At 38.9% G+C, this 15,295-nt stretch overlaps 1 protein-coding gene across 1 annotated transcript in view; it reads left to right on the top strand.

The window, feature by feature from the left end:
* The first annotated feature begins 1,636 nt into the window (after positions 1 to 1,636).
* Positions 1,637 to 15,295, top strand: part of ATP10D (ATPase phospholipid transporting 10D (putative)) — a 30,939-nt gene continuing 17,280 nt past the window's right edge. The window contains exons 1-8 of the mRNA XM_036381514.1: positions 1,637 to 1,902; positions 2,681 to 2,875; positions 3,822 to 4,026; positions 7,980 to 8,065; positions 9,197 to 9,303; positions 10,051 to 10,182; positions 11,012 to 11,139; positions 11,284 to 11,536. Of these exons, the coding sequence (XP_036237407.1) occupies positions 1,637 to 1,902; positions 2,681 to 2,875; positions 3,822 to 4,026; positions 7,980 to 8,065; positions 9,197 to 9,303; positions 10,051 to 10,182; positions 11,012 to 11,139; positions 11,284 to 11,536 (1,372 nt within the window). The remainder of the gene's footprint in view (positions 1,903 to 2,680; positions 2,876 to 3,821; positions 4,027 to 7,979; positions 8,066 to 9,196; positions 9,304 to 10,050; positions 10,183 to 11,011; positions 11,140 to 11,283; positions 11,537 to 15,295) is intronic.

Below are 15,295 nucleotides of genomic sequence, written 5' to 3'. Positions count from 1 at the left end.
GAGGTTTTGGTGGGTTTTTTCTCTCCTTTGTGTGCAGGTCATGGTTTCTAAAGTGATTTTCATGGACAGAGTTACAGTCTTCTGAGGCACCGTGACAGTCAATAGCTACCACATCTAATGGTGATAGGACAAAAATGTCCCATCTTAATTTGATAAGATGAAGAGGCCAGATAAGCATTAGAGAAAAGCTTTCTAGCTGTGACACAGACATACTGGCTTTTTGGGAATTTTGAAGAATCTCCTTTTTCAGAACAGAATGGGTTGATGTGGAGATATGAATAGTACCCAATTTTTAGATGACCTGGTGAGGGCATTGCGCTCATGTTTTCAAGAATTCTGAAGTTGTAATAGAAGAATCAACGAAGATATGTACAAGAAGATAGTCTGGATAAAATAGTCAAGTTGATAGTTTCGAAAATTCCTATTTAGGGCAACATTTTGGAGGAATCTGAGCAGGACAGAGTGGCATTTGTCAGTAGAAGAGAATGATGGCACATGAACAGAAGCTTAAATTGATTGAAACCAATGTCAGGATTAGTTTGATAACCACACAGGAGAGTCTGTTGTAAAGAGATTTCCTTTTGGAAGACCCAGCAATTTTTAGAAGCAGCTTTTGTGTGGGAATTTAGAAAGAGGCTTTATTAGTAAATTTTGCTAGAATCTATGCAGGCAGTAAGATACCAGATGGAAGGAATGTAACCCAAAGCGAGAAGTACTGATGGTTTTGGGCTCGTGCAATTTATAGTTTTAAACAAATATAAGATGAACTGTTCTATGGAAGAAGTAATACAAGAAATGTAGCAACCATTAATTAAAACTTTCAAACTTTGTTGTAAAGACCAGCACTTTAGAGCTTCTACTAAAGCATGGTTTGTGCAAGAGGCCTTTTCTGACAGCATTGGGTGATTTGGTAAAGTGAGCAACACATATATCTATAAGTGAGTATCACCTATAGCTATGAACTTTGGCTCTCTGTGGGAAAAGAAATTCCTGGGTAGAATGCTAGAGCTTAGCTAGGTGGATAAAGGACAAGCATTGGCATGAAATTTATTAATCCTCTGTCAATTGTTAAAAGTTCTCAAACCTCTTTAATTCACTGGAAGAAGTTTGGTTGACAATAGCTACTTAGTGCCTTTCACTGGCAAGTCCTCACTTTGTGTCTAAGGCTGTACTCAGATGCATATTACTAGATTGTTGACTTCTGAGTTTAAGTTTTGTTAACCATCAGCATGGACTGCAATGTCTGAGATGAGGATTCCTTTCAAAATGCTGTTCTCTGCAGAATTAGCAGCTTGTCTGCCTTTCTGCACCATGCTACAGCATGAGAAACTGGTGGGTGGACTGCTATTACAAAAATATTGTGCATTTTAAACAAAGTAATCAAATTATAGAATCCTGAAAGGTTTGATGAAATTCAGATAAATTCAATCTTTGAAGCAGAAGTTCCTGACCTTACATAACCTATTAACAGTCTGGGTTGGGTTCATTATGAAAATTAGTTGTTTTCCTAGGCTCATTCAAAATGGTAGCTGTGACTTTTTGTTGAAAGCCTTTACAGAGTTGTTCTGTAACTTGCTGTATTTTCAAACATTTCAGAGAGATGACTCTCCTTGGACTGTAAAGTGTTTCAGGTGCAATGGCAGATCCCATCCGCTGGGCCCGATACCGATGGCAGCGACTGATATCGACAGAGGGCAGAGAATGCAGCAGCAACAATTCAAGTACCAAGTGCTATCAATCATCAAAAACTACTGGCAAACATAGGATAGTGATACCCTGTTTGGGACATTTTAAGGAAGAGTATGAAAAAGTATCAAAACTTTACATGAACAACAAAATACGAACTACTAGGTATACTTTATTGAATTTTTTACCACGGAATTTATTTGAACAATTTCACAGGTAAGGAACTCCTTTTTGATTGTGGTAATTCTTCTGAAGCTGAATCCTTCTATTTAAACATTTGTGTGTGTTACTATATATTAAAAAATTATTCCTCCTGCTGACCTATCGCTTCTGAAAAGATACATTATATATGGCCAGAGTTTCTTGAGTATCATCATTGTTGAGCTAATCCTTTTCTCCTAAGCTTATGTACTTTCTGCTTATTCTGTTCTTTGGACTATGGAACTGTTCCTTGCTCTTGGAGCACTGCCACACACCAATCAACAGTGGGATTTTCAGCTTATTTCCTGCAATTGTCTATTTCTGCTTCCCTCATGTCTTTCTGCCTTGCCGGTTTTTTTCATCTTCCTTCTGCTTGGAGAGCTGCAGATTTGTCAAGCTACACAAGGAGGTTACAGGATGGCTCCCTTTTTAAAATATGTCATCTTCCCTAAGAGATGATAAAATTTAGTTTAAAGGACCTGGAAATCTGAGAGTGCAAAATTCATCAGTGCCTCACTCTGGAAAACATGTGCCTGGACAACAGTTTGAAAATACAGGAGAATTCTTGGTTTCTGCATTACCTGGTCATGTATGTTAAGCAACTGTGTTGCTAAGTAGTCTATTGACTGGATAGTGAAAACAGAGTTTGGGATAATTATTCCTTAAATTGTGGGTGAAGAAAAGATAAATTGCTGATAACTTAAATGTCTGTATTGGACATGGGAATGGAGTGGGGAAATGAGGATCATGGCCTGCTAGCACAGTTAAATCCCGTGTTTTCTCTTTGTTTCAGAATTGCCAATTTATATTTCCTATTTCTGGTTGTCCTAAATTGGGTTCCTCTAGTTGAAGCTTTCCAAAAAGAAATTACAATGCTACCTCTAATTGGGGTTCTGACAATTATTGCAGTGAAGGATGGTCTGGAAGATTATTCAAGGTACAAAATGGATAAACAGATAAACAACTTAGTAACCAAAGTATATAGCAGGTAAGAGACAAGAGTATTTGTGGTTTATTGTTATTATTTGATTATGACTATTATATGAAAGAGTTAGTAATAACTCTTTTGCTTACCTTCTGGATACTTATAGAAGCATAAAATAATGTAATTTGGAAAAGGTCTCTGAAGTCATTTAGTCTTAACCCCCCTGCTCAAGCAGGATTATTTAGATCTGTTCAATCAGGAACTAATTGTGACTAGATCACCAGTTTTGTTAAATGGTTATCATATTAGTGTAAAATCTGGAAAAAAGTTCTGCTTGAGGCAAATGAGTTCATGCGTATGTTTGTACTGTATTAACCAAGTTACTTTGACTAGTTAAGCATTGTTAAACATGGCATTTGTTTTGAGAGGTGTATTTTTAATTCTTCTAAAATAGCTTAATGGAAATTGAAAGGCTGCTAGTTTATCACTCATTAATGGCATCATGTCGTACTCGTAGTGTGATGCCATTTCCCTAAAGAGAACAGGATGGTTTTCTACTTGAGTGCATCACACAGTTCATTCAGTATGAGTGTTAACATCTGTATTCCACCATGCAGGACTGCAGTGTTACACACTGTGTGTGCAAATCAGGCAGGGAGTCTGCTAGGCACTTATTATCATGGATGATAAAAAGACAGGAATTCATCATATTCTAAATTAACCATCAAAAAACTTCTCTAAGAATATACCTGTGCTGCCCACGTAATTGTTTTTCTTTTATACCTGTCATAAAAGGATATTCCAAGATGTAAAATACAAAGATGAAGGAAGTATAGTGAATGGGGTTTTTTTCTTTTTTGCATACTCTGTTTCCATCTGGGAAAACAAGTATTTTGGAAAATGTCACTTTTTATATGTTGTAGTAGCCATCACAAAAAGCACCTATAGGTTTTTCTCAGTTTCAGCTTATGCATTTGTAAAAAAATAACTGTTCTTCTGTGTGTTCCAGGAAAGAGAAGAAATACACAGATGAGTGCTGGAAAAATGTCCATGTTGGGGACTTTGTCCGGCTTTTACGCAATGAAATCATTCCTGCTGACATGGTGCTGTTATATTCTAGTGACCCAGATGGGATCTGTTATATTGAAACTGCAGGTCTTGATGGAGAAACCAATCTAAAGCAGAGGCAGGTGGTGAGAGGATATTCAGAGCAGGTAAAAATTCTGCTTTTCTAGTGGTGTAAGAAAGCTGACATGACAGGTGGTGAACTAAAAAAACCCAAACAGCCCTCTAGACTACCTAATTCATGGTAGTTTATCAATCCCCATCTGAAAAACAAGGTACTAGGTAACACAGTTCTAATTTGTTGCTTGAGTGGTTTTGGAGCAAATCTTTGCATGTTCACATAACCCAGAGAAAGACAGATCTGTTTCAAGTAATGAAAACCAGCAAAATTGACAATTCAGGTAAACTTCAAGTAGTTACTTATGGTGCATAACATGTCATGGGTGAGAAATTGGAGTTTTTTAGAAGGGATTTCTGTGCTATACAAAGACCTAAAGAGAAGAGCAGATACTATTTTTTCACCCTTTCTTCACATTGCCAACCCTTTGTTACTCCCATATAATATTTTAATATTATGCCTCAGCCAGAATGCTGGAGGCTGGCGCAAAAAAGACAGTATTAAAAGATTAAAGAATCTTGACGTTTCTGTAGACTTCAGTTCTGCTGCTGAAACACCATGCTTAAAACAACAGCAGGGAGCTTCAGTGTTGTCCATAACAACCAAGTGTTTATTCCTCTGGAGATAAAAATTACCTCCACTGCCTCTGAATTTACAGCAGTGGTGAGGAAATGAGGAAAAGTTGTCTCTACGTGCCATTACTTAGTGGATATGGTAATACCAAAGGCATGATGTGCTATCCATAAACAAGGCTGTTTCTTATCCCCAAACAGTCATGCGCTTACTTTTATTTTTACTTCTGTTTTTATTTTTATTTATTGATTTAATCTTAAAACAGCAAGGCAGGAAGGACTGTTTGATCCTTTTTTATATACATATTGTTACACAAAGCAAAATTCCAATGGTTCTTCAGGCTTACAGCATACTGAGGTGGCCCAATTCTCATACCAGCTCCTGCTACCAAGGTCTGATTTGAGTTCCACTGAAGAAAAAGACTGATTTCTTCATTTTCTGAAAGCTTGTACCAAAATTGTAGGAAGAGTCATACTGTCCAGAAAAAGTGTCAATTCCTTCACCATTCAGGACTGTTCATTTTTGTCGTCAAATAGGAAAAAAAACCATTTATAGTTATTGTAGAGTCTTCTTGTCAGGATTGCTTGGTTTCTGAATGTGCAGCCATGGTCTGTTTCACAGACCTTGAGTGCACCTCCAGCTGAGCTCCAGCCTGGGAATTTGTCCTTTTAAACTCAGGCTGAGTAAAACTGGCAATGCTGTGTAAGGGGTTGACTGTCTGACCTCTCCCACTTTTTAACCTCAAAAGAAAAGGAATTAACAACACCAAATTAAAGAACATATGAATACAAAAACTACAGAGTCTTAATCTTTTTCCAGATTGGTAAGTCCTGCATCTTTGTGACTGAGCAAGTAGAAACACAATGAAAAATTTTATCAATGGAGCACCCATTGATGCACATCGATTCCTTTAAGAGAAGGCAACGTAAAATGAAAGCAAGAGGCAGGAGCTGAAGATCTCATAGTGATTTTTGAATTATGTTTTCAATGCTTAAATAACAACAGGAAAGAAATGAGGAGAGTAACTTGAGGCTTCTTAAATAGCAGTGGGCAATGAAACATAGAACACTGTCTCCAACCATCTTGGCATTCAAAGAGAAATACGCAAAACAGAAGAGGGCTGACTTCCTGAGGATGATAAACTATTTTGTGAACAAACTGACATTACTCTGCTGCTTTCAAGATACTAAAATGTTGCTTCCTCTTAGGAAGGATTTAATCTCTTTTTCCTTATACCCCTCATGTGGTTAGCTGAACCACGTACAGGTTCATGGGAGTGGAGAAGCTGATATACCATTAGCACTAAACCACTGTGAACAGCAAATATTTCCTATTAGATTATAAGAAGTAGCAAAGAACTGCAGCAGTAGTTTCCATCTCAGCCTGCATGGTCAGTGACTGAATCCAGCCCTGGCTGCAGCATCCTCAAAGCTAGTGGCAAATGCTGTTCTTTTCTTCTGGGAAGCCTAAGCCAAGCTGATCAAAGGCATTCCTAGGTCTCCTCTTCCACCTTAGGCATACACCCACTCCATTCCCATGCTATGTTATCAAATGGTGTATGTGGCAGGAACACAGCACAGCCAAAGCAAGCGGGCTTGGCCCTGGGAATCTGCATCTCCCCATTTCAGTGAGTGTCTGATGCTTGTCATTCCCAGCTCCCTTACTCAGTTTCCATCTTTATTGTCTCCCTTCTTTAGGGACTTTTACACAAAATTCAAGTAATTAATTCTGCCAAAATTTAAATCTTCTCTTTTGTGCCAGGAAACATAGGAAAACTTCTCAAGAAACAACGTACAAAGGCTTCTACTCTCAGTATTTGCTTTGCCAAAATTACACATATAATGAAAAAATATAGAAAATAAACTTAATAGTCCAGGAAGATCTGAGTATCCATATCAAGACAGCTGCTTTTGGACATAGTTTTTGTAACCTCTGTTTTATGCTGGCAGAGTGTAGATAGCTGTGTTCACTATAAATTACACCCAGAGTTTCAGTGCTTGCTGTTTCAAGGTACATTACAGGAAGCTCTACCAGCAATATATATTTAGATGTTTCCAGACAGTGGAAGAAAATAATTGACTGCTTTGGCTATTTCACTTTGAGATTAGTTCTTATTTGGGTAATCAGTGTACAGTGCAAAATTCTTGCAAAGCATCTGTCAAGCATTCTGTCTATAACATCTTACAGAAATGTTGTACCTCTGATGCAAATCAACATGAGAAGGGTCAGTAGGGAGACAGGTCTTTCACAGTTAACTAAGTTTGCAAAGAGACTGAATGTATCTGTGTCAAAGGCTGTGTTCATACTGACTTCAGGTCGATGCAGTGCAACAAATCAATATAGCAAAACATAGCAAAAAAAGAATTTCAATCAAGCTAACAAAGTACTTGTGACAATATGATGTCTTCTGAGTTCCAAATTCTACTTACAGGATTGTGTTTTAAGCTCACAGATGCTGTTCTGCCAGTGTGAAGTCATCCAGTTGATGGAGTACAGCCTTCTCAGAGACTTGTAATTTTGTCAAAGATATATTCACTAACACCTGTGAATTAGAGAATTATGCTTGGGAGTTTGAAACCTTAATTGGTCATTAGGGTTTTTTTTTAAAAAGTAAAACAAATGACTTTCCAAAGAGTTAGTGGCAAGTACTCAGCTTGGAAATGACTCAATTATACTCGAGGCAAGCCTGTGTTATACTAGAGACTAGAAGCATATTCATATGACATTAATTGAAATTAAATCACAATCGCAGGTAGTTCCTAGATAAGGCCTTTTAGTTTTTCTCTTACTTCTGGTCATGTTTCATTCTTATTAATACAGGAGATTTGTTTCACTTGACTTTTCACTGAAATGCTCACCCACTTTTTGTTTGCAATAGGTAGTTCTGGTCTTTCATAACAGCCCTTTCTTTGGTACTTGTAAGTCTCAAACATCATTGCAATGCTCTCCCTGCTTGCTTTGTGTTAGCACGGAAACCATCCTGGTCATGGTATTGGGAAAAAAAGTCTGTAAGAAATTCTGCTTGCAGAGGAGACAGTGTCTCTTCTTTCTGTTTTTTCATTATCATACAATGAGAAAAATCTATGGGAAATCTCTGCCTTTCAGATGTTCATACTGCTTTTGTGTTTTTTTCTTCCTCCTCATCCTTCCACCCATTTTTTTCCTCTCCAGTGTTCTCAAAATATCAGCAATTCAAGTGATACTTGACAGTGTTTAATATTTACTAGGAAGTCCTATGCTGTGTAAATCTGATTTATACTGGGTAGGAGACCATCAACACCATCAGCAACCTACAGTTTAGAGGCTAAATTGTTAGATAGTAGTATCTGAACCTCTAAATTTACAATGAATTTTAGGTTCTACACATTTTGTCTGAGTTCTCTGGGTTTTTTTCCCTTCCCATGGCTTTAGGTCTCTGAAATTGATCCAGAAGAATTTTCCAGTAGAATAGAGTGTGAAAGTCCTAACAATGATCTCAATCGTTTCCGAGGCTTTGTGTAAGTAAGCTTGCTGGCTCTTTAAACTTATTGTCATTTGCTTTGGCATTCTTACTAATTTTAGGAGATCTTGTAATGTTTGCTTTAAGAAGTAATGATATGGATAGAGGTCAGTTTGCACCACTGCATTTCTGAGTACAGCACAACAGAGCAGAGCTTCAGAAGGGGTTTCTGAGCAGCAGATGAGGCACCGATGCTTTTTATTTTGTATTGAATATTTTCAACATCTTAGTTCAGGTTGTTTTGCAGACTTCATACTTGAAATAGCTGTTTTAAATCTGCTCTTCATAATATGTGGTATCTATAGTATTTGGTCTGGACCACAGCCTGACTGGGCAAGCTGCATTGCTTAGGATTAGAAATCGGAAGGACTGGCTTCCTTTCCTACTCTGATTTCTTTTGTGTAACCTTGAGTCAATTGATCGAACTCCTTTTGACCATTGTGCCTGTCTCTGTCTTTTCTTCAGACTGGGTTTATGAATTTTCTTAATGGTTAGTGTTGGAAGGGACCTTAAGGTACTAGTTGATCATTAAGGTCCCTTCCAACTCCAGCCATTCTATGATTCTGTGATACTTACATGTTGATGACTCTCTATAGATAATAGGAAAACAAACTACTTTTTTATGGGGTGACCTTTTTTTCAGGTTTTGAGAGTTAGAATGTGTTTATTCTTCCCTTTGCACACTGACACATTAGATATTTGAGAATAAAAATAAATAAATATAAATCTTAGTCTCCGAGGAAGCACCTTGACAAAGAGTGGGCCTAGCTACACTGGAAGCATACCACAGGAGTGATGGTGCTCACAGTAAATTTATGATGAGATTTACTATTTTTTTCAAAAATTTTATGAATGCTGATAATCCAAATAGGATAGGGTATTAGATTTCCAGTATTTGTTCTTTTCAGTAGTGTTGCCTGCTTCTCATATAGCAGATGGCAAATGCTCAGATTTTAAGGGGTGATCTGCTTTCCTCTTACTCCATTCATATGAAAAGTCCAATCAGACACGTTGGGATGGCATTCAGTGACTTGCAGCTTCTTTGGGAAATCTGTTCCTAATGGTTTTGCAAAGCCTGGTTGGTAATTGCTGGATTCCTACAGCTGACATGAGGTGCTTTTTTTTGCAGTGAGCATTCAAACATGGACCGAGTGGGTCTCAGCAAGGAAAACTTACTGCTCCGAGGGTGCACAGTAAGAAACACAGAAGCTGTGGTAGGCATAGTGGTATATGCAGGTTAGTGAACTGCCCTGGTTTTCACAGACTTGCAAACAAGATGGTTGTGTGCCCTAAGAAACAGTATTGTACAAAGGGGAATTGGGAGAGTAAAAGCTTGAATTCAGCAGAAGGCAGCCATAGCTATAAATATTAAGAACTCATATCTGAGTTAAGTTTGTTTCTGTTTTCACAGTAAAATCTGATACCCCTGATTATTCCTGGAAGGGCAGATCTGTTGTGTGTGAACAGGTCCTCATCCTCAACTTGTTAGTTACAATAGTAAACTGGGATTTTGAAATGCATATGGAAATGTGTGACTTGCTTAGGACTTATTTCTTAATCAAAACTGAAGCTAGTGCTGTTCTTCTGGTTCTGTTCTACAATTTGTAGAAAGGACAGAGGTTTTTACACTAATCAATATGATGTATCCAGCCAGATAGTTGTAACACAGATGTAGGATTTTGTAGAAAATGTTAAAATAATGTGGAAGTGTCAACAATGAGGTTTCTAAAGGAAAGAATATTAGTGACAGTTAATGCAAGCTAATGAAAGTTAACATATACATGACAGATTTTGATTTAACTTGTTCAGTTTTTTTAGGACAGAATTCATGTATTGTAGGAGAATCTGATTTATTCATATTTATAATGGCTGTTCAAATATTATTTAATAGAAATATTCTGTTTCCCAAAGCTTTAGAAATATAAAGCACTTGTGGTTGTGATACCTGTTATTGGAGGATTTCAACCTCCTTTTTGGTTGCAGGTCATGAAACCAAAGCTATGCTGAATAACAGCGGCCCTCATTACAAGCGTAGTAAATTGGAAAGAAAAGTGAACACAGATATTCTGTGGTGTGTTCTGCTCCTACTTTTGATGTGTTTAACTGGTGCAGTAGGTAAGTGAGAATCACTCAGATTCCTGCTATTTTCCTCTCTCAGCCTGCAATGGTTAGTGTTTTATTTTGGGGCTGATTGATTTTGTCAGTCTTCATCCAGATATAATTTCCTGAAAGTTGGGAGTTCTGTGAGGCTTTAAGTTCATGTTGTCATGTTTGATCTGGAATGTGGTTAAAAAGTGTCTTCCTGATGTGAGTTTTTGGGTCTGGATCCTGTTTCTCCATTTGATTTATCTTTTTTCTAACTAACTGTTCAGCAAACTCCTGTTTTCCCATAGGATTTTTCAGGTAACATGAGATACATGTATACATTGAGGTGAGAGACCTAGTGTAACTAGAGTTGTACTGACTTGATATTTTAGAGGTTGATTAAATGATTAGCTTGAGTACATCTAAACAGACTAACTTTTCTGACAGATCATAAAGTTGTTTAAAATATGTTAAAATATGTTTAATAAAACTTCTTCAGATTACGCTTAAAAATTATGATGTGATGATATGTTTGCTAGTAGACTAAAACCTAGACAAGCAAGGATAACAAATTTAATTGCCAGCAGGTTTTTTTGAAGGGAAAAACCTGTTTGTAGTGTAGCTAATGTTTCTTTATTTCTGAGATATGCTGTATAGATGTTGTTGATAGAAGTCATGTAAGGTATTTCTTCATGTATGTATTGATACTTGGGACTGCTGTGGGGAAAAAAACCCAAGATATAAAATTGTAGTTTAAAGGCTTAGAAAGAACTGCAGAGTGTAACAGCTAACATAATAACCCTGAGCTGTGATACACTTTGCATAAAACTGATTGACTTATCTTGTTCTTGTTTTCAAGGTCATGGACTTTGGTTAAGTAGGTATTCGGAAATACCTTTTTTTAACATCCCCAGATGGGATGGGAAATCGAGTCCTCCAGCATTAGCAGGCTTCTACATGTTCTGGACAATGATAATTTTGTTACAGGTAACTGATGTGCTTTGAACATGGGTCATATTCTGATCTCAGTTGTACCCTTGAAGTAACTCTTTGGCTTCAGTAGAGCTACTTCATGCTTGTAACTGGCCAAAGACCTTAGTGTTATTTAATCTCTATGTTTTATTTTGGTAGGTCTTGATCCCTGTTTCTCTCTATGTTTCAATTGAAATTGTCAAATTGGGACAAATTTATTTAATACAGAATGACATTGATTTTTACCATGAGAAAACAGACTCAACTATTCAGTGTCGAGCACTAAATATTGCTGAAGACCTTGGCCAGATTCAGTATATTTTCTCTGACAAGACTGGAACCCTCACTGAAAATAAGATGGTTTTTCGGAGATGCAGCATTGCAGGACAGGAGTATTGCCATGAGGAAAATGGTAAGACACTCAACCTTTGTTCACCTGGATCATTTTTCCAACATATTTGATACCATGAACTAAATATTCTTTACTCATTATGGAAGAAATCATGCCTACTTGGTTTTGTTTCTCTCCACGGAATATTCAGAACCCAGAAGGTTGGAAAATTGCCCATCTACTCTTTCCTCTCTTTTTTTTTCTCCCTCCAACTAGAGTGCTAATGCTTACCTAGCATTTTAAGGTTTAAACATTCTGTTGACTGTCCTAGCAGTGTACCACCTTTATGTGGTATATGTTAAGACTCCACTTTGACATAGTTCTGCTCTTGAGGACATAGTAACCCAAATCAAATACATGCTTAACAGTATTAATACGTTATTTAACAGTAATTTTAAGGTACAAGTCAGTCAGATGTGTGTCCATATGTGTGTTAATGCTGCAAAGGTAAGTACCTTCATTGAAAATTACTGTTGTATTCTTACTTAGATCTTACACAGGTGCTTATTATTAGGCAAAAAATCAAGAGGCAGTGTTAAGGAATAGTTGCTGTCTTATTGTCTAAAAGTGTAGGATCTGTCAGTGTGTGTTGTAGTGTATTTTTATACTTTGTAATATTTTGAAGTAGTTTTGTTTTGTATCCCCATATTTTTCCCAAATGGTTTATCCCAAACTGTACCCCCTCCCTTTCTCCCTTTACCTGTGTTATCCTCTCCCGGGATGAGATCATCCCCAAACCCCCACCCTGGCTCTCTGTCAATCACTCACCATCCCATCCCTCCATCCAGAAGTTTCGGTCCAAGTTGTCGAGTGATTAGCCAGAGGCTAGGGGTCAGCCCCCCAAGTCTTGCCCCATACACTGTCCTATATGTCTATCCCCCGGTACCCATCCCTTAGGGTCACTCATTGGTTGGTAAAATGTTATCTACTTTTGGTTTCCACCTCCCTTTAAATGTGACCTTGGCACATCTCCCGGGGCTCTCGGCAGGAGGCCCCTGAGGTGCAGGAGCTCCTTTGGGATCCTAATAAAACCTTGGATTAACCCCTGCTAAGAGTCAGCCCTTTATCTTCTACCGATGTCTCTGGTGTCTCTTGTGCTGCACAGGAAACCAGCCCAGGTGCCCTCAGCACCCTCGGGGCACAGAGAGTGTCTCCCCCCAGCCCAGGTGCCCTCAGCACCCTCGGGGCACACACAGAGAGTGTCTCCCTGCCAGCCCAGGTGCCCTCAGTACCCTCTGGGCACAGAGAGTGTCTCCCTGCCAGCCCAGGTGCCCTCAGCACCCTCGGGGCACAGAGAGTGTCTCCCTGCCAGCCCAGGTGCCCTCAGCACCCTCGGGGCACACACAGAGAGTGTCTCCCTGCCAGCCCAGGTGCCCTCAGCACCCTCGGGGCACACACAGAGAGTGTCTCCCTGCCAGCCCAGGTGCCCTCAGCACCCTCGGGGCACACACAGACAGTGTCTCCCCGCTGTCGGCCGTGTCGGGGCTGCCCCCCGGTGTCTGCTGACTCAGGACTGGCCCAGGGCTCCTGAGAGGCTCGCAGAGGGACCGAGACAAGTGTGTATTTCATGAGAGCCAACTTGAAGTCTTCTGGGAGCTGGGAGAAGATATAGGTCCAGACACAAGAGAAAATTGGCCAGATTGATGTGAATTATTTAATGAGCCATTTTATTAATTAAGTAAAACCACAAAGTATTTATTACAGTTACCATGTGCATGTACTAGTGCCTGCAGGCATTTTGCTGGTGGACAATGCAAATATTCCATATGAGATCAAGAGTGTGGTGCTGATGATGGGTGGACATGTGAGGCACAGCTGTGTAGTAAACCCTCTTTGTGGTTTTCATGGGTTTGCTGCCAGATAGAACTGCTCACAGCTACAAGCAAAAGGCACACTCTGCTGGCCACAGCAATGAATCAGTTCAGCCCTTCTTTTGTTGTGTCACAGGACCAGATATTACAGACAAATTTTACAGCAATTGCTGCACATGTTTTTTTGGAAGTCTTATGATGAGGGTTCCAAGACGCTTCTTTGGCATTTTATTTTAGTTTCATTTTTGGCGTTATATTTTCAGAGCATTTCCTAAATCAAGGAAAACTTTCAGAAAAGAAACCAAAGAGTAGTATGAGTGATGCAGCTGTGGCTGATTCAGGTCTCAGTGTGCCAGGGAAAGTATGCCTCCACATGCTTCTGCTAGTAGTTCACATAAAGCTATCTTGCAAAATTATTAGTTGTTGACTATCTACATAATTACTTCCTCCTGTGCCCTGTCTTTTCCCTGGAGAGTAAACATGCATTTCTTCCTAACAAATTAGAAATTATATGAGCCCTGAAAATCAGTTTGAAAAACATTGGAGGTCCTGTTTTTTAGCCCTGATTTATATTTGTTTAGATGCATAGAGCTGCTGTTTGCAAGGCTCTTGCTACTTATGGTAAGAGTTGCAGTGCAACACAGTCCAGTCTTTTGATAGAAGCTGCTTAATCTGAATATGTATTTCTGGGTTTATATCTGTATTTCCTGGGGTAAAGGGATGCCTGTGATTCAGAATAATTCTCCATGGAGATGCCCCCAGGCTGTGTTCTGTCTAAAGTGACATGTGTTTCTTGGACCATGGCAGTAGAGCAGTGTGGTGTTGTAAGAGATGCTACATGTTACTTCAGCCAGAGCATGCAGCTTCTCCACAGCCTGGAGCAGAGCAGAACGGGTGTGGGTTGTCCAAGCCTGCCTCTACAAACACACATACTAAGTAATTGGTGCTGCTTTCCAGTAAAAAGTATCAGTGCCTTGTGTGCAATTTTGTATTTGGTAGTTGTGGAGAGCCTCAGTGTTATGTTCCCACTTGGCTGTTTTTTAAAAGAGCTATGTTACTAGTTTCATACTGATATCAGGAAGATGGCTTGCCAAGATGTAAGCTCTGATTTCTCTGTTTCCTTGGACTCATCAGAATAGCAGGACGGAAGACAGGACTCTTTCATTTGTGTTGCAGAAAGAGAAGACAGTAGAAAATGTCTAGCAAATGACATAATAAACCTATTTCCATCTCATTTAGGGCAACAGACCTGGGGACTGACCTGTGGAAAGGTTTTCTGTTTGCATAAAACAGAATGATATCCTGCTTCTCACTTCTTTCCTGTACATTTGGTACCACCTGAAGTAAAGAAATAGGGAATTAGTGGTGTTGCTGGACATGTCTGCAATGTATACTTAATGTTGGTTTTTTGCTAGCATGCCATTGTTTGTATTCAGACTTCAATGAAATAAAGAGGCAACGCACAGCTCTCAGAACAGTTTTTCTAATCTGTGGATTTTAGGCACTGAAGTGCTAGTGTATGCTCATGGAATGCTGTTTTCACAGTGCGAGGTAAAACTTGAAAGCTGAATAGTGTACATAGTTCCAGTGCTTTCCAGAGATTTCAGCTTCTGGCATGTGGTCAAACACTCTCAGAACTCCAGTGCAAACACTTGGATATGTTCTTAATCAAGCACATGATAGCATAGGAGTGTTTCCATTTGCTGCAGAGGTTCTTTACACTACTGATTTGTGGAGAGAAACAGAACTGCATTTACATCTCTGGCACAAAGGTGTTACACATGTCCAGACAAAGTTTGATTATTGAAACTTGCTTTTCAATTAAAAACTCAGAAAATGTGTATCTTTTTGTGAGGGGGTATCCAGTACTGAAACAATAAGCAGAGTTTGAATGAGTTCCTGCTAGCAGCTGTATTTATCAAACCTCTGACATACAATCCTGATCCATCATAACATAATGGCTAGAAAA

Source organism: Molothrus ater, chromosome 4 (assembly GCF_012460135.2).
Source record: "Molothrus ater isolate BHLD 08-10-18 breed brown headed cowbird chromosome 4, BPBGC_Mater_1.1, whole genome shotgun sequence".
In the NCBI taxonomy this organism is placed as follows: Eukaryota; Metazoa; Chordata; class Aves; order Passeriformes; family Icteridae; genus Molothrus; species Molothrus ater.
The sequence above is the reverse complement of the archived record's forward strand: the minus strand, read 5'-3'. Positions and strand labels throughout refer to the sequence as shown.